Source organism: Chanodichthys erythropterus, chromosome 20 (genome assembly GCF_024489055.1).
Source record: "Chanodichthys erythropterus isolate Z2021 chromosome 20, ASM2448905v1, whole genome shotgun sequence".
NCBI classification, from domain to species: Eukaryota; Metazoa; Chordata; class Actinopteri; order Cypriniformes; family Xenocyprididae; genus Chanodichthys; species Chanodichthys erythropterus.
In genome coordinates, this window is record NC_090240.1 from 12,726,719 (window position 1) to 12,746,075 (window position 19,357).

The following is a 19,357-nucleotide window of genomic DNA, read 5'->3' on the forward strand; positions in this document are numbered from 1 at the left end:
GCTCATCGCCTGTTATCATCTGTCATAAACTCATCATATACTGTCAAATAATCCTGCACTATACTGCAAACTAGTGGACACTTTTGAGAATGAAACGTATATGAGAGACGAAGTGAGAAGGTAATAATGGTGTGAATAGTAATGGTAACTAATGCTGTAAAATAGATAAGTAAACAGAGTATGCTATCCAAGTGCTTGTCTGCTAAAGTTGGACTTCCGGGTGTTTTTTTTGTTTGTTTTGTTTTTGAGGGGTTGAGGTTACATTTGGACAATTCCATTTACAGCCAGTATAAAATAAGAATTCGTTTTGGGGTGTCACTTTTTCCACATTTGGAGTCTCAGCCAGCCTCAGAAAAGCAGTCATTTGCCTCCCCCTCCTGGTGGACCCAGTAATGGTGGTTAGTTACATTACGTCATAGTGTGAAGAGAGAGAGAGAGAGAAAAAGATGGGTCAAAGTCTCTATTAAGCCATTTTAAAGAGTGACGTGACGTAGGTGTGGAAAATGAGACCTCAGTCGCTAATTATTCAGAAAATATAAATATGAATAATTTGAGAAGCCTAAAAGAATTTGAGAAATGTTCATAATTTTGATCAATTAAATTAAAATATTCAAAATTACGCATGCAAAAGTTCCATTTAATTAGTGTAGGCAAAAATTAAATATGTTTTATTATGGCAAGTACAGACACAAACAATAACTTAATATTTTCAGAGATGCGACGTCATTTTAAATTATTTACATTTGGCAAAAGTCCAGATAATTACTGTTTATGAAAACGCCATGGGAAAATCCGTATATGAAACAAAAGTATGTTTAACACTAATCCAAATATTTTATCCAACGCGGACGACGTCATAATTGTATGAATATTCTACTGACTTAAAAACTGCGTAATCTTTTCTCCAAACTCAGAATCGCATAGACTACGTCATAATGTTTGGAACACTATCGAATTTTGTGCACGCTATACAGCTACATTGTAGCCGAAGCCTTTTCGTCATAACTGAGCGGCATGACGTCGAGCCGCATCAAACGCTTCCATTCAGGCAGGGGCTTTATTATGCAGAAATACCAAAATGATTGGCCTGATATCAAAATGAGTGATCATAAATAATAACGCGAGAGTTTGCAAGTTGCCTGCCGACTGTAGTCACAACTGTCAAAGGCAGCAGCAGCGGATACGCGCGTGACCCAGCACCCATACTGTTACTGTACACGGTCGCGGAGATAATATCCCTATCAAACAAATACACGGCATAATCCCGAGGTAAGGACAGGAATCGAGGGGCTGCGGCGAAACTGCGCGACGCTGTGCCTTCCCCTCCGCTTTCTTTCCGTCGCGTTCACTTCTTCCACCCTCGATTACTGCACTAAACATATCCCCGTGCCTCCTTTAGCAACAGCGCGAGGGTTTTTTTTTTTACTCCTCCTTCGTATTAAAGTCGCCATTTTGCTTCACTGCCTATGAAAGCTTCTTGTATTTTCATATTTTTGGCGGCGTTTCCGCGTATTTGTGCGCGTGCTTTTGAGTTGGAATTTAACGAGAGAGCTCGTGGATTACATATTAATGAAGAGGGGCGCCGAGTGCAGTCTGGAAACACGGTGAAAGTGTTCAGCTTGTGGGCATTTGCATCAGCTTGCTCTTTTTTTTTCTTCCTCCTCCTTCTTCATCATCTCCCTCCGCGGATACGCACAGCGGGGGCTGTGAGTGTGGCTACCGACCGTAACGCCCGTCTGTCCGCGACCCCCCGCGCGCCAGGTGTGTTTGCCATGTAAAGTCAAGCGGCGCGACGCGAGAGTAAAGGCTACAGCCTGACCCCACGTGGGTGACCCGCTCTCACCCGCTCACCCGCCAGTGTTGGGTGGCTTTCCAGGTAGGTGTGGTCTTCGAGAAGTCGATTATCTGTCAATACTGCCTATAAATGCACAAGCTCGCCTTTCCTTAGCGTGGTTTAGTGTGTTAAAGCTTTTTGGGGGAATGAAATATACAAGAGAAATGTGTTGTGGTGTTTATGTATGAACTGTCAGACCTAATATAAACACTCAAACACAGTTTGGGCACTTAGAAAGACTTATGTGGGTCATTCTGAAGTAGGCCTACATTTTCATGTCCCTGTCATGTAGTATATTGGGTCTAATATTAAGTTTTCAGACAAAATAGGTCTTAAATATGAAAAACATGTTAGTTTCCCATGGGTTGAAAATGAAAGGCAATTAAATATCGCAGGTGTTTTTGTTGTTGGGAATATTGTTTTAATCGACAGTCAAAATATGTTTTTTTTTTTTTTTTTTCTCTGTGCCCTCAATATCACTTTCCATCATGTTAATGGTTAAACCAAAACCAACTGAAAATAACAAACCAATTAAGTTCTTTAATGACATCATCCTCCAGAAAGTGACATCATTTTTCATGGGAAAACAACAAATCCATTTGTAAATTATTATTAGCAAGGAGCTGTGTGATGTTTTGTGGTATTAGTTGGTTTTTGCCATTCTAAAACAAATCATTCTGTTAAAATGACCGAAAATATAATGCTTATAATATTAATATATATAAAAAATATCAAGTTGGCATCATCATGTAAGCTAACTCAGTTTCTCAATAAGCAATGATTAACTTAAGCAGCTCTTTATTTCCATTCTGTTAAGTAATCACTCTTAATTTTCCTGCCGTTGTGTAAATAATAAAGTTGTAATTAATATCACTGAAGTGCTTGAGCCTGACCCCAGAGCATTTCAGAAAGTCTGGATTTTTTTTTTGTTTTTTTTTTTGTCATAGAAATACTTGATTCAATTACAACTTGAGCTTATTTATTCTTTTTAAACTTACATTTTGATAGGCACTGCAGGAATGAGCAGTGTGTGTTTCTCTGATTGTGTAGGCACACGTCCATTCACAGCCTTTCTAAAGTGTGTGATAAATTCCCCAAATACCATAGCACTTAGTCCTACCAGCTGCTTTTCCTATTACCTTATTGCTCTTTTCCTTTCTGGAATAAACTTCTGGCTCACAAATGAGCTTCAGTCTCTGGGCCATAAATAATTTGGTCTAATGATCTTCAGCACTTGAAGATCCATCGTTCTTATGTGGGTTAGGTGATGGGAGGACCGTTCTTTGATATGGTGATACAGGATGCGGGCTGCTTTGTGGTTTAATAGCACAGTGAACTGTGTGCAGTACCTGTTGTTTTGGTTGGCCTTTGAATGCAGAAGGGTTGTCACGTCCTATAGCATATCCTGTGATGATAAGAGTGTGATTTCTTGTCTCTCAAACATACTGAATGTGTGTGTTTCAGTTCATGTAGCATTTCTACTTTTAATCGTATGAAAGTTTGTAATGATCACGCTTTACTGGCAAAAGTAAACCTCTCAAATAGCGCTCACCGGAAATGTAGTAGTGCCTCTGACAGCGAAACATTCCCACGGCATGCATTAGACGAAACGTTTATCTGTGATGTTCATAAAATCTCTTTTGACACATGATAAATCATGCAGCCATATGCCCGGCCACTGTTCAGCAAATAATAGAACACTAAATTAATGGAAGTTTAAAAAGACACAAATTAGTGACCCATTAGGCCAAGCCTAATGAAGAACTGAAATGACATTGATTTAAGTTAATAAGAAAGTATGATCACATTCTAATCAGTGCGCTGTTTATTTTAATTACTCATTGTCAGGCTTCATTCATTGCAGTGAACTGGCCATTTCCCTTCTGGATTGGTGACTGTGAAAAGAAAAATATATTCAGCCGGAGATTGAACTCGATTAATTTTGTTTTATTTATATATATGTGTGTATGTATGTATATATGTGTGTGTATGTGTGCTAAATAGGAGAAACACAAAAACTAGATAGATGATGGACATACAGATAGATGGATGGATGGATGATGGATAGATAGACAGGTAGACGGACGGACAGACAGATAGATAGACAGACAGATGGATAGATAGATAGATGGACAGATGGATGGATGGACGAACAGGATGGACAGACGGATGAATAGGCTGATGGATGGATAGATAGACGGACAGGCGATGGAGAGATGGAGGGACAGATAGATGGATGGTAGACAGATGGACGGATGGGCAGATAGATAGATGGATAGATGGTAGACTGATAGACAGATGGATGGATGGACGAACGGATGGATTGATAGACAGACAGATAGACGGATGGACAGACAGGTGGATGGGTGGACAGACAGAGAGATGGATGAACGGACAGAGAGATGGATGGATGGATGGACAGACAGACGGATGGATGGATGGATTGATAGACAGATAGTCTGACAGACAGACGGATGGATGGATGGATGGATGGATGGATGGATGGATGGATTGATAGACAGATAGTCTGACAGACAGACAGATGGATAGACAGGCACATACATGGATGGACGGACAAGCGGATGGATGGAGAGATAGATGGATGGATGATGGATGGATGGACAGACAGGCAGATGGATGGATAGACAGACTGATAGATTCACGGACAGACAGACATAGATGGATGGATGGATGGATGGATGGATGGTAGACAGATAGACAGATGGATGGATGGATGTAAACAAATAGACAGACGGATGGTAGAAAGGTAGATGGACGGATAGATGGATGGATGGATGGATGGATGGATGATGAATGGACGGACAGAGAGATGGATTGATGGATGATGGATGGACGAACAGAGAGATGGATGGATGGATGGAAGGATAGACTGATAGACAGACGGATGGATGGTAGACAGGTAGATGGACGGATGGATGGATGGATGGATGGATGGATGGATGATGAATGGACGGACAGAGAGATGGATTGATGGATGATGGATGGACGGACAGAGAGATGGATGGATGGATGATGGATGGACGGACAGAGATGGATGGATGGATGGATGGATGGATAGACCGATAGACAGACGGATGGATGGTAGACAGGTAGATGGACGGATGGATGGATGGATAGATGGATGGATGATGAATGGACGGACAGAGAGATGGATTGATGGATGATGGATGGACGGACAGAGAGATGGATGGATGGATGGATAGACAGATAGACAGACGGATGGATGGTAGACAGGTAGATGGATGGATAGATGGATGGATGGATGGATGATGAATGGACGGACAGAGACATGGATGGATGGATGGATGATGAATGGACAGACAGATAGACAGACAGACGGATGGAAGGATGGATGGATGGATGGAAGGATGGATGGATGGATGGATGGATGGACAGATGGATGGACAGATAGATGGACGGACAGACAGACAGACAGACAGACAGACAGATAGATAGATAGATAGATAGATAGATAGATAGATAGATAGATAGATAGATAGATAGATAGATAGATGCACAGAAGGATGAATGGATGGACAGATAGATGGATAGATAGAAATATCCCATTCATTCATGACGTTTCTCTGGCATGTGAAGACAACCATGCTGAAAGACTGTAATTGTAATTTCCCCCATACAATCAGGTAATGAAAATTAGATGTGTTTATGTGCAATTTATGCCATTCTGTGTGAATGCTGTACTGTCTCAGCAGGTGTTTATCCCCGATTTAAATACTTTCAAATACAGTGAATGCATCTTTGTGTTTATTTTGTTTGTATTCAGATGATGTGTTTGCCTTTGGTCTGATCTATTTGTGTCCTAAACAGGCATGGACACCTCCAGCGGTGCCAGGGTGGTGAAGCCTTCCTCGGGCTTGTCAAAGGGGCGCGCTGCCAAACAGGCCCGCCCCGCCGAGATGGCCCGAATGGGCAGCACTGAAAACGACAATCACGGTACGAACAAGCTGCTTGAGTTTAGAAGTACAATAAAGAGCTACATCTGACACACACAGAGCATGCAAAGTGTAAGCGAAACACTTGGTTGATGCAGGTGGCACTCACCAAACACTGATCTTTGAATGGTAGGCATATTGGAAAAAAAACAACAACAACAACTTTGTAAAATCATTGACATCAATTTTAGATTTTTGTTTGCACATATTCAGAAGTCTGTAGAGTATGTTTACACATTTAAATAGCTCTCCTTTTTTTTTTTTTTACAAACTACACTGAGGTTTTGACAAGTGATTTCACACTTGTGTGCTTAATGGTGGAAATGATGGCTGTCTTATTTTGGTGAAAGGTGTTTTGACAGATGAAGTCCTACTGGTAGTAAGGTTGAATTTAATGTCAGTGAAACACATACCATCTCCCTGCATGGCTGAACTTAGATGAACTTCAGGTCTATACAAATGTTCAGTGCTGGAGTAAAACTGAATATTGTGTCAGTTCCCAAGCAAAGCACTAAATAGACAAGCAGAATGGAAAGAAGTTATGCACTTATTAGACCAGCAGTATAGCATTTTCTTGTTGGAAATGGTGCTTCATTTTATTTATTTTTTTGCGACATTTCAACTTGAATTGCAATTTGCATTATTGTCCCTTTAAACAATAAAATGCATTAAAGTCGATTCACCTATGGAATGAAGTAGGTGAAAATTCAATATGGAATCATTGTACTTACTATATAATTAGGGTTATGGTTTGGTTTAGGGTTATGCATGTAACTATGTAACTATGCATAATTGACTGTTTTTAATATAGTAACTACTAGGGGTGTAACGGTACCCTCATTACATAATTCGATACATATCATGATACTGAACTCATGTGATACTCCAAGACATATGATAAAAGGTTAAAAAAATGTACCGTTGATTAAAATGCTAAATGCTAAAATTTGGACAGTCAAAGCGACATTACGTTATTATGCTGCGTTCACACCGAACGCGTCTGGGGCATCTGAGGCGTCTGATTTACATGTTAAGTCAATGTAAACGTGCGTCTAGCGCGGCGCGAATCGGCCGTTGATGCACAAATGGCGCGGCGCGAATTGAGCGTTCACGCGGCTGACGCGTGAATTGAGCGTCTGACGCCCAAACGCCCGAGTTGAAAAATCTGAACTTTGACGTAAATTCGCGGTGCGTTAACCAATCAGGGACTCTGCTTTGGTAGTAACGTGTTTATGATGTGATCAGCGGTGGAGACCAGAACAAAGATGTCGCTGTGTGTGGCCACCCTGAGCTCTATGATGTGTCATTATATTTTTATCGAGACAGGAATAAAAAGGACCTTGCCTGAAAGAGAATAAGCGAAGAAATCGGACAATCTGGTTAGTTGTAAAACTTTTTGTATGATTTTAGCCGTTGATACTAGCCCACCTTCTAGCTAGCAAAAGTCGGCCGCATTAACCAAGTTAAATTGCCGCTACAGGTTTCCAACTGACGAGATTATGTGTTTATTCAGAGGATCTGTGCAGAAAGAGATGAAAGCCCCTCCCATGACGCGAATTCGCGTCTGAACACACTTTGTTTAGACGCGCAAATTGAGTGAATGTTATGCACGTCTGAAGCGTCTGACTTCAAAATGTTCAAGCGTTCAACTAGACGCATCTGGTGCAAATTTGACGCCCCAGACGCGTTCAGCGTGAACGCAGCATTAGAGCTGCAGTCCGTAAGTCTTGCCTCTTTGTCGCCATCTGTGTTTGAAACCTGCAATTGCAGTTATTTGTGGAATTATCATCTTTACGTGGGTTGTGCTTTGGCACGGCTCCTCAGCTCAGATGAATCTAATGTTTGCTGTCAGTCACCGCACCGGTGTAGATACAGTACTTAAGAATCACAGATTCTACATCTTGGAAATATGACCAAAATAAGTATTTTCACTGGAAAATATCATCTGAACAAGTAAGTAACATGTCTGCCTCTTTTGTTTACAATAAGCTTTACAATAAATCACGCTACCAATGGTGATTAAATCTAACGAACGCTTAGCTCGGATCATGTCAAATCATGCAAATTATTAATATTGTTATACTTTGTTCTCAACATGTTAATGTTTACAACATCAGCATTCTGTGACTGTGTGTATTTAGTGTGTATTAGCGTTACCTTTACCTGTAGCGTCTGAAGTCTTTTGCTTTTGACTACGGGTGAATCTCCAGTCGTCACTGATGATTTGGACCTTTCTAGATTACAATCCACCATCAAAATGATTAGTTTAATTAGTCCAGTTGCTGTGAGAAAAGGCTATAAATGATCCATTACCTGCAGCATCCTCACATGCCATATCAGGGCTCTGCAGTGCGCCCATTTCACTCGCTTTTGCTCCTAAAAATAACTGTGTGCGACTGTAACAAAAAATATTTTGGCACACTGGTGCGAATGATCCGATCAATTATCATGAATAGATCTACAATCGGAATTAAAATGCATCTAAACATCTAAATGTTTCGTACTGCAATCTTCAAAGATTGTTTACAAGATGGAACCAGTGTGACGCAGCCATGCACACTTACCAGACCGTTGCATGCTGCTGTTTCTTTGCAGCCAAATTAATTGTAAATACTACATTTGGATTATCATAATCAAGGTCGGAAATTAACAGACTGTAGGTGTTTAGCAGCTGGTGGACCGTGACTGACGCGCTACATGGGAAAAGACATTCAGCTTTGGTTACAGAAGTGCAAGCCTTAAATTCACTGCATTTAGTCCAAAAATAGACCTTCAAATGAACGGGCATTACGATGCTACACGCTACAATGGGTGCTTCAATGCCATACACAGCATAGTGTTGTTACCTTGAAAAATACTGATATTAGACAACATTTCCGATACTATGGGGAAAACTGCCATATATACTGCAATACAGATTTTTATTTTTTATTTTTAGCCTATAATTTGGGTAATTTTGTTGCAATAGCATACACACAGCACAGAGAGGCTTTATTTGAAACTGAACTAAATTTAAACAAAAAAAGGAGACAAAAATAAAAAGTCAGTAATAAAATAAGAACAAATAAACAAACTGCAAACTATAGCACAAATAAATACACTAGAATAAAGAGACAAATGAAATAAACATGGCTTTTCAGGTGGGTCTAACAGTAGTATTCAGGTAAGAAATACTGCACAAATTAAATAAAGTAATCAAATTTAAAATAACACTGGATGGTCTTTATTGTAAAACTTAAATACAGATTAATGCTTACAATTACAGTTACAAAAGTTATTCAGTCAAGAGCAGTGAGTGATTTTCTTTTGTTCTTTTATTAACATGACAGACAGCAGCAGGTTTATTGCAGGCTGCTGTCACTTTAAGAACGCATGCAAGGCGTTTACTATCTATTTGCGTTCCAAAATTGACTGTTTTTACCTGAAAACTCGCTAAGACATGCATTTTGTGTGTATTTGACAGTTTAAGCATAATAAGCTAGGAAAAATAACTCAATTTGGTACTCACGAGCTGTTTGAGAGGCAGGTTTATGTGTGCGCCACTTATAAATCAGTGGTGCACACGCTTTTGATGTGAGCACGAAATGTGGGAATTAGTAAAATTATGCACAATACAAGCAGAATCCAACCGGATCGAAAGAGACGAGTGAGTGAGATGAGACGTGTGTCAATTAGCTGTCTGCGATAACATGAAGCTGGTATTGGTGAATCGATACTGCAGAAAAGGAGTATTGGAACAGATATTTCAGTATCGATACGTATCGAAGTATCAATATTTTTGACAGCACTAATACAGCATCATCATATGTCTGCTCAGGAAGACAAATTACCAGTTTATAACGTTAACTTTGATGTGTCCAGTGTAGATTATAGAAGCTTGTTTCCACCACTGAATAAAAAATAAAAAAGGTATAATTGCGACTTTTTATCTCACAATTCTGACTTTTTTTCTCGCAATTGGGAGTTTACGTCTTGCAATTCTGACTTTTTCTCAGATAAAACTTGATATAAACTTGTAATTGTGAGTTATAAAGTCAGAATTGCAAGGTATAAAGTCATAATTGCGTGTTATAATGTCAGAATTGCTAGATATAGTGACAATTGCAAGTTTATATCGCAATTGCGAGAAAAAGTCAGAATTGCAAAATTATATCTTGCAATTGTGAGTTTATAATGCGCAATTCTGAAATTTTTCCTCGCAATTCTGATTTTATATCTTGCAATTCTGAGAAAAAAGTCAGAAGATTATTTGAAAATATGTTTTTTGTGTGTAATTGACCCTTCATAAAGACCCGTCCCCCTTAGTTACTGTTGCTTTGTCCGACAAGCCATGGTGCTGTCATGCCACACAGAGTGAAAAATACATCGCAGAGCAAAAAGGATATTGACAAGACGTTGACAGACAAGACAGAGCAGGTTACTTATGATATTAAACAAAGTCCCAGCTTTCAAATTGTGTAATTTTTGAAGAAATTCAAACAATAAAAAACGTTTTGTGGCTCTTTAATGTGTTGGGACAGATTACTGTAGCGCCTCAGCTTAAGCGGCTCGTGAACCGATCATCTCGTCCTACTAGTTAATTTATAGCATCAAATAAACATGAATGAACTTCAGAAGGAATGTTGTTTAGAACGCGGAGAGACGCCAGTACACACCATTTTTCAAGTCAAAGTCCACCGAGGATAATCTTCTAACTCCTGGCTGCTTTGTTGGACAAAATGGCGTTATGATTGGTTAGATCGCGTGTCAATCAAACTTCCGGTGAAGGGTAAATTCCACTAGGTGCCACTAGTGTCGCAGAAACTAAATACTTCACCTTTAAAGGTGCTCTATGGAACTCTGGACTCTAATCGCAATCTCTGTTTGCAACAAAAAACGGACATTTCCCAACAAAATCCGATCCAACAGCTCAAATTATAAATCATTATTATAAGCTTACCATTGTGATTCTGGCTAAGACAAAAACACAGATTTTTTTTTAATGTACCCATTAATTGATTTTTGTTCATTTTTACTGAAAAAGCCTTTCATAGTGCACCTTTGAGCAAAATTAAAGATATGATGATTCTCGTGGCTTGTATTGCGATGTAAGTACCATAACAAAGTATTCAAATACATGACAGGGGATGATATTATTATAGGCCAGACTTACAGTGCAACATTATTGGCTCTAACATTTTCTTAAGAGTTCATCTGGAGCTTCGTCTGCAATGTATAAATGGTGACTACTCGTTTTAGCCCTAAGTGTTAAAACTCAGATCTAAAGTGAGAGATATTCTGACAATAAGCAGCTATCACTCACATCCAGACCACCAATCTGAGACACAATAAGGGAAATTGAGTATGTATTGCTGTTTAACAAGCTATTGTGTGAAAACAAGCGATGTTTCAGCGTTCTGGTCCATTCACTCCACTAGCGCTGCTCATTTTCGTTTTACGGCAGTTAAGTGCTTTGAAAGAGAACAAAAGGAAGTTCCATTTTCATGTTTTTTTGTTGTCAGTATTAGGTCAGCATGGGCATTATTAGTAATTGAGGCTCTCTCTGGTAACCATAATTTGATAGGCTTTAATGATAATGGATTTTTTTCTAAATGGAGAGGCTTATGGTACTACAATTATGTAATTCAGCTGTTCCATTTGTTTAGCATTTTGGTAAATGTAAAATGTGCCAGCTTTAGCACACAGTTTTAGTTAGTAAGCTAAATTTAAGCTAGAACTTGTGAACTTAAAAACCCATAATTCTTTGCTCAGACTGAAGCGAAAGCAGCCCGTCTTACTGGCAGAGGACTGGTGGAAAACAAACTTGATGCTGCTGACTCACAAATGAGCTAGGAGAATGATATTTGTGCCGGGCCATGCTGTTTGAATTTTACTGCGGATTGTGAAGAGCATTTTATTGCTTTCACAGCGTCAGGCCAAACAGTCTCTGTCGGAGAATATTTATCGCTGAGTTTGCAGCCTCTATATGCTGAGCGCCTCTCTTCGACACAGACTACATGTTCTAAAGCAGGTTCCTAATGCATTCATTTAACACTTACTGGAATGGATGTCGGCTTTTGTAGAGCAACAATCTGCTGTTTGTTTTTCCACGGACCACTGAGGCAGAACTGAATGCCTTCTATACAATAGTAAGTGACACAGGCACCGGGAATTGATTAAGTGGGTTAGCGGGTTAATTGATCAATTGACACACATTATATTCTTTGCCTTTTGACAATCTTTTAAAGGAAACTATCAACATGAGTGTGTTTTTTTTCTGTGCATTCTCTGTATTGAGACAACAACTGTTCATCAGAAGGATTTACATTATGGAAAATGGAGATTTTCTGTTTATTTACATATTCTTTTTGGCTTCCTATTTGTGGCCTGTGGTTGTGGCTACTGCTTTTAGCTTGTAAACAATATGTCTAGAAGGATTTCAGACATAAAACAATAGTGTTTGTTTCCTAGCTGCGGTTGTGATGTCACAATGCCGAATAGTAGGTCGAACCCGAAGCATTCAGGCCATTCCCTGGGATGTTGTTCATTAATTGAACTCTGTGTGTGAAAGCATCTACGTGTTTGAGAGACAGTGCATGGCTTCTTCTGCCAAGGTTGCGAAACAGTTGTCTGGTCTTAGTCATTTAGATGTCGGCAGCTGAATTACACACTTGCAGCTGTTTAGTTTCTTATGTCTGGAACTTACTATATCTTACCTTAAAAGGGCCATATTCAACACGTTTGCAGCATGTTATCTTTAAAATATTAAGTCATGTGACACTGTTGGTTCCTGTTGAAATTGCAGCTGTGTAATGGTGTTGCTGAATGTGCTATATTTAGAGACCTACCAGATGGAGCTATTTATCTGTAAACCCAATATTTATTAACCGATAAATCAATTGAGTGGGAAAGTCACTTGTAAGGTTAGTCAAGATATGCACTTGGTCATTGATGAAGGGTTTAAAAAAAGTGTAAAAAAAAAACATAATGGAGATATAATAAATTTTGAAGTTTTATTAAGTGTTTACAATGAGATTTATGTGGTTTTTATAATCAATTAACACTGCTTTTGTCATTTTTTTTTACAAGATGTACACAATTTGTCACCAAAAAAGTCATTCAGTTTAACCTAGATTTCTGTTTTACCGAATGATGATATTTTGCTAATAGGCTGATATCTAGCAAAAGGACAATCCAAAATGTTATGATTAGTATAAGTTTTTAAAATATTCCAACATTTTCCATGTTTTAAAGTGGTTGTACCGAATGACCTGATGTTTCGGGACATATGAGCATATGAGCAAGTGAAAACATTAATTTTTCAAATAGTTAAAGAGTTAATTACTTTGCTTCACGACTATGTGGTCCTTTGCAGGTGTCACATCCTGTCACATGATATTGACTGCATGACTTGATCCAAAACTGGAATGGTCTGACTTAAGTTTTGTGAAATTATGGTACATTAAACATATCTGACAACAGTTCCGATTGATGGCCAGTCGACTAGTACATCTTTAGTTGGAGCCAAAGCATCATAAAAGTATTGCAAAAATACTCATACAACTCAACATCCCAAGTGCTCTGGAGTCATACAATTGTTTTCTGTGAGGAAGAGAATGAAATTTATATTCACTGAAAATTTGACATCTGCACTACAGTTTAGGAGAGAAGCAGCAGTGTCTGATTAGCGAACATTTTTGGAGCTTAGTTTTTGTAAATGGTTTGGGTTGACTGGGGAGGGGTTTTGACTTATTCGTAAGACTTTCTTCTTTAATTTCCAAAGAGGCAAAAAATCCTTCTTTCCATGATTTACAGTGCCTGTAAAAAAAGTCTACACACCCTTGTGAAAATGGCAGGATTTGAGATCATGTAAAACAAGGGACGGATTAATGCACGTGCCCAGGGCACAAAACCAGAGGGGGGCTCAGACAAGTTGCGGGTGGGCCTTGTCGGCACCCCAACCCCCAAGCTGAATGAGAAATCGGAGCGCCATGACCGAAAACACCCCACCTACCACCAACCACCCGGCCCTGCCAAAATGAGAAATCGGAGGGCTGCAACCACCAGCCACATTCCCACCCAAACCCCTGTTGAACGAGAAATTAGATCACCCAGGGGCATTCAGACATGGCCGTGCACAGGACACAACCATGTCAAAATCTGTCCCATCATCTATTTATTTGTGTTACTTGATCTTTGTTGGTTTGAAAATAGTATTAAAGGTGGAAAAAGACATGGTTTATCTTTGATTCATTTTTCACATCTCAAAAACCTGCAATTTAACACTTTTTGTAGTCACTGCAGTCCCTTCTACACTACTTGATCAACATTCTCAGTGTGTTTAGCGGTTTCTTTTGGTGGGAAAACTGAAATGATTTGTCTTTTTCGCCATATACTGTAGGTGGGCATAAAAACATTTTGGCTAAATTCAGCCATTTTGTTTTGTATACAGTTGTATACAGTTAAAGCCCACAGATCCCCACAGGGGATTTTGCCGTCTTCTTTTCATTATATACTTGGCTCTTGCTATAAGGCTCCCATAATACTAGAAAACATATTTTCTGAATTATATCACCCATTAGTGGCAACTGGAAATAAAAATGAAGTAAAATAAAAAATATTTTAATGTAAAATAAAAATGAACTGGTTAAAGTCAAGTCAAAAAAATTATAATTGATTATATAATTAATGTAGAAAGTATTAAATATAACTGACCCCAACCTACATTGCAATGAAAGCGCAAGGGAATTTTAAGATTCAGATCACATAGCTCCTTAAAGGATTAGTTTCTCCCATTGTAGCATCTGAGCTTTATAATGGCAGTGTACGGGACCACCAAGTATAAAGCTCAAGAAAGTGCATCCATCCAAAGCAAAACGTACTTCACAAGGCTCTGGGGTGTTAATTAAGGCCTTCTGAAGTGAAGCGATGTGTTTGTGTATGTAAAAAAATCATATTTAACATGCTTCCGCCAGACCGCCTTCCGTATTCATCTTAGGAAGAAAGCGTAACTGACGTCACATCTGTTAAGCATTTTCCATAAGTTGAATATGGAGGCTTTAGATTAGATTTAGAAACAAGAGTGTTGAACTTCCTTCTCCTGTATATTCTTCTTTAATACAGAATTGTAGCACATCTGAAAGGTTTGTTTGAGCTGCGCCCTCTTGTGTACAGGTGTAAATAATGCATTTTTTTCAGCCTGAGGCTTATTCAGTTCACTTTTGGTGTGAAAGGGCCTTAACATTTGCTATTGTTATTAAAAAACAAACAAGCAAGTCCAGCCCAGGTGAGAAAAAGTAACACAAAAGTAATGTAGCACATTACTCATAAAAAGTAACTAAGTAGCATAATTAGTTACTTTTTTAGGGAGTAACGCAATATTGTAATGCATTACTTTTAAAAGTAACTTTCCCCAACACTGATTGTTAAGATATATGAAGTTACTAGACAAGCTTATTTTCTTGCTTAGTTTTTTTTTAGTATATAAAATCTGCATGAAAATAATTTTTTACAGTGTGTTTACTTTTTGTAGTGTGCGTGAACTGTACTGCCCATTAATAAAATCCCTGTCATAGTTTTCCTCCCTTTCCCTTTCTCTAACTTTGAAACTATTTATCTTTGTCTCTCTCTCCTAGCATTAGGAAAGCTTCCCTGTGGAAAGCAGAATGATCGCAGTGCTTGCAGAGGCATTGGAAAGCCTTTGGCAACAGCTGTGTGTGTGCAGTTGGCCAGTGCAGCTGAAATAGGCAGTAGGAACAAATAAGGTCATTCTTACTGACTGCTGTAATTGTAGTGAACGCAGAGCAGACACGCTTTTTGACTGTGTGTCTTAAGACCTTTTTGTGCGAGTGTAACATATGCCTCTGTATAATTGGCCTCTTTCCTGTCAGAGAGGCTGGAAAAACTATTACATACAGCAAATGAGAGAATAGTTTCATTTTTTGGCTTGAGGTTAACTCTTACAGTTATATATCAGAGCATTTAAAGCATATCAGTCTGAAAGACTTTACGTAAAGCCTTTATGTACAAACCCGATTCCAAAAAAGTTGAGACATTGTACAAATTGTGAATAAAAACAGAATGCAATGATGTGAAAGTTTCAAATTTCAATATTTTATTCAGAATACAACATAGATGACTTATCAAATGTTTAAACTGAGAAAATTTATAATTTTAAGGGAAAAATAAGTTGATTTTAAACTTCATGGCATCAACACATCTCAAAAAAGTTGAGACAAGGCCATGTTTACCACTGTGTGGCATCCCCTCTTCTTTTTATAACAGTCTGCAAACGTCTGGGAACTAAGGAGACAAGTTGCTCAAGTTTAGGAATAGGAATGTTGTCCCATTCTTGTCTAATACAGGCTTCTAGTTGCTCAACTGTCTTCTAGGTCTTCTTTGTCGCATCAAAGATCTGGACTGCAGGCTGGCCATTTCAGTACCAGGATCCTCCTTCTACGCAGCAATGATGTTGTAATTGATGCAGTATGTGGTCTGGCATTGTCATGTTGTAAAATTCAAGGTCTTCCCTGAAAGAGACGACATCTGGATGGGAGCATATGTTGTTCTAGAACTTGGATACACCTTTCAGCATTGATGGTGCCTTTCCAGATGTGTAAGCTGCCCATGCCACACGCACTCATGCGACCCCATACCATCAGAGATGCAGGCTTCTGAACTGAGCGCTGATAACAACTTGGGTTGTCCTTGTTCTCTTTAGTCCGGATGACATGGTGTCCCAGTTTTTCAAAAAGAACTTCAAATTTGTTTCGTCTGACCACAGAACAGTTTTCCACTTTGCCACAGTCCATTTTAAATGAGCCTTGGCCCAGAGATAATTCCTGCGCTTCTGGATCATGTTTAGGCCATCCTTAAAAATATTTTGGTTTGCAGTAACAGTAAAAAAAAAAAGAAAAAAAAAAAGGGTCGGTAGGTAGGTCTATTTTTTTTTATTTATTTTTTTTCAAGTTTCAGTGTAAAAAAAAAAGTACAATTTTGGTGATGGTGATTACGTAGGTATGAATTTAAACAAATTAGCATATCGTGACTGACTGGGTCTTTCAACCTGTGCCTTCGGGGGAAGCCTAAAGCTGGCGTGCTAGTGCGTGCCAGGGCCAGTCGCGTTTCCACTGTCACTTCCGGGGCTTGATCATGCCTCATCAGGGCTTCCTCGGTGCCAACGGCCCGGGTTTTTCGGCCCGCCGAATACATTGGTCCAGAGTGAGCCAGCTCGGGCTTGAGGAGGGAGTGGTTACGAGCAAAGGCGGAGTTTATCACGGTGTGGAGACGGAGGCGCTGATGATTAAATGTAGATTATCAGCTAACACCAGCATTAAAGACTTTTAAAATCATTTGTGGATGTGGATCGATGTGGATTCTGATCACCAAGACTATGCGCGCTATTACCATAGTAAACATGGTAAATACGACGGCTTGAAGAAATCAGACAAATATACGTAGGTTATCACAATCATGTAATTATTTTATCTGTCAGCACGTCTCGTCTCTCAACGGGTTGAGACGAAGCGAACGCACCGGCCATAGTGTGACATCCGTTAACCAATAGGGTAAACATAGATGACGTCACGGGTTTTTATTTAAAAGAAAGAACGTAGCCTTCGTTTGGATGTAGGCCTAGGTTATTTATATATTTACAATACTTACTAAATTATAATTATAATTATTTTATTGCTTTTGTATTAGTTGTTTGAAGAGTAAAAAAAAAAAAATTGGTCGGTCTTAACGCAAATTTACAACTGGCAAGTCGGTCGGACTTAAAGCAAAAAAAAATACAAATTTTAGTCGGCCCTAAATTGACAGGGTCGGTCGGGTTACGGCAAACAAGAATATTTTTAAGGATGGCCTTAGATATGGCTTCTTTTTTGACCTATAGAGTTTTAGCAAATGGCACGGTGGATTGTGTTCACCGACAATGTTTTCTGGAAGTAATGTTTTCCTGAGCCCATGTTGTGATTTCCATTACAGTAGCATTCCTTTATGTGATGCAGTGCCGTCTAAGGGCCCGAAGATCACGGGCATCCAGTATGGTTTTCCGGTCTTGACCCTTACGCACAGAGATTGTTCCAGATTCTCTGATATTTTGCACTGTAGATGATGATAACTTCAAACTCTTTGCAATTTTTCTCTGAGAAACTCCTTTCTGATATTGCTCCACTATTTTTTGCCACAGCACTGGGGGAATTGGTGATCCTCTGCCCATCTTGACTTCTGAGAGACACTGCCACTCTGGGAGGCTCTTTTTATACCCAATCATGTTGCCAATTGACCTAATAATTTGCAAATTGGTCCTCCAGCTGTTCCTTATATGAATATTTAACTTTTCCGGCCTCTTATTGCTACCTGTCCCAACTTTTTTTGGAATGTGTAGCTCTCATGAAATCCAAAATGAGCCAATATTTGGCATGACATTTCAAAATGTCTCACTTTCAACATTTGATATGTTATCTATATTCTACTGTGAAAAAAATATAAGTTAATGAGATTTGTAAATTATTGCATTCCTTTTTTATTCACTATTTGTTCAGTGTCCCAACTTTTTTTGGAATCGGGTTTATATATTGCATTATAAAAGTATTTTTAATGAATTAACCCTAACTATATAATACTTAACCAATCATTAGCCATCATTCAAATAGTTACAAATGTCTTGCAACTTTGATTTGGATTTTTCCATTTCACAGTGGTTTCAAAAAGTATGTCATTGCAATTGACCAAAAGATACACAAGCACACTTTTCAAGCAGTAAATTTTGCTGAAAGAAGTTAAATATTCAGTAAACTGTTTTCTATTTGAAACTATTTTAAAATGTAATTTATTCCTGTGATCAAAGCTTAATTTTGAGCATCATTACTCCAGTCTTCAGTGTCACATGATCCTTCAGAAATCATACTAATATGATGATTTGCTTCTCAAGAAACCAGGATACAATTTTTCTGGATTCTTTGATTAATAGAAAGTTTAAAAGAACAGCATTTTTTTGAAATAGAAATCTTTTGTAACATTATAAATGTCTTCACTGTCTTTTTTAATCAATTTAATGCATCCTTGCTGAATAAAAGTATAAATTTCTTTAAAAAAATATTACTGACCCTACCCAAACTTTTGAACAGGTTTGTATACACTGTCCGGCTGCTTTAATTCTCCATGGCTTCAACAAGGTGCTGGAAACATTCTTCAAAATATTTGGTCCATATTGACACGATTACATGACACAGTTGCTGCAGTTGCTGCAGTCGGCTGCACATCCATGATGTGAATCTCCCGTTCCACCACATCCCAAAGCTGTTCTATTGGATTAAGATCTGGTGACTGTGGAGGTCATTTGAGTTTAGTGAACTCATTGACATGTTCAAGAATCCAGTTTGAGATGATTTGAGCTTTGTGACATGGTGTGTTACCCTGCTGGAAGTATCCATCAGAAGATCAACACTGTGGTCATAAAGAGATGGAGATGGTCAGCAACAATCCTCAGGTAGAATGTGGTGTTTAAACAATGCTCAATTGATACTAAGAGGCCCAAAGTGTGGCAAGAAAATATCTCTCACACCAT

At 38.7% G+C, this 19,357-nt stretch overlaps 1 protein-coding gene across 3 annotated transcripts in view; it reads left to right on the plus strand.

The window, feature by feature from the left end:
* The first annotated feature begins 1,082 nt into the window (after positions 1 to 1,082).
* The window catches only part of znf512b (zinc finger protein 512B), a 91,254-nt gene continuing 72,979 nt past the window's right edge, over positions 1,083 to 19,357 (plus strand). For 2 of the 3 annotated variants that reach the window (XM_067370414.1, XM_067370412.1), the window contains exons 1-2: positions 1,083 to 1,876; positions 5,684 to 5,809. In XM_067370414.1, coding sequence (XP_067226515.1) covers positions 5,686 to 5,809 — 124 coding nt within the window. In that variant the 5' untranslated portion in view covers positions 1,083 to 1,876; positions 5,684 to 5,685. The remainder of the gene's footprint in view (positions 1,877 to 5,683; positions 5,810 to 19,357) is intronic. The other variant, XM_067370413.1, reaches the window with a different exon arrangement.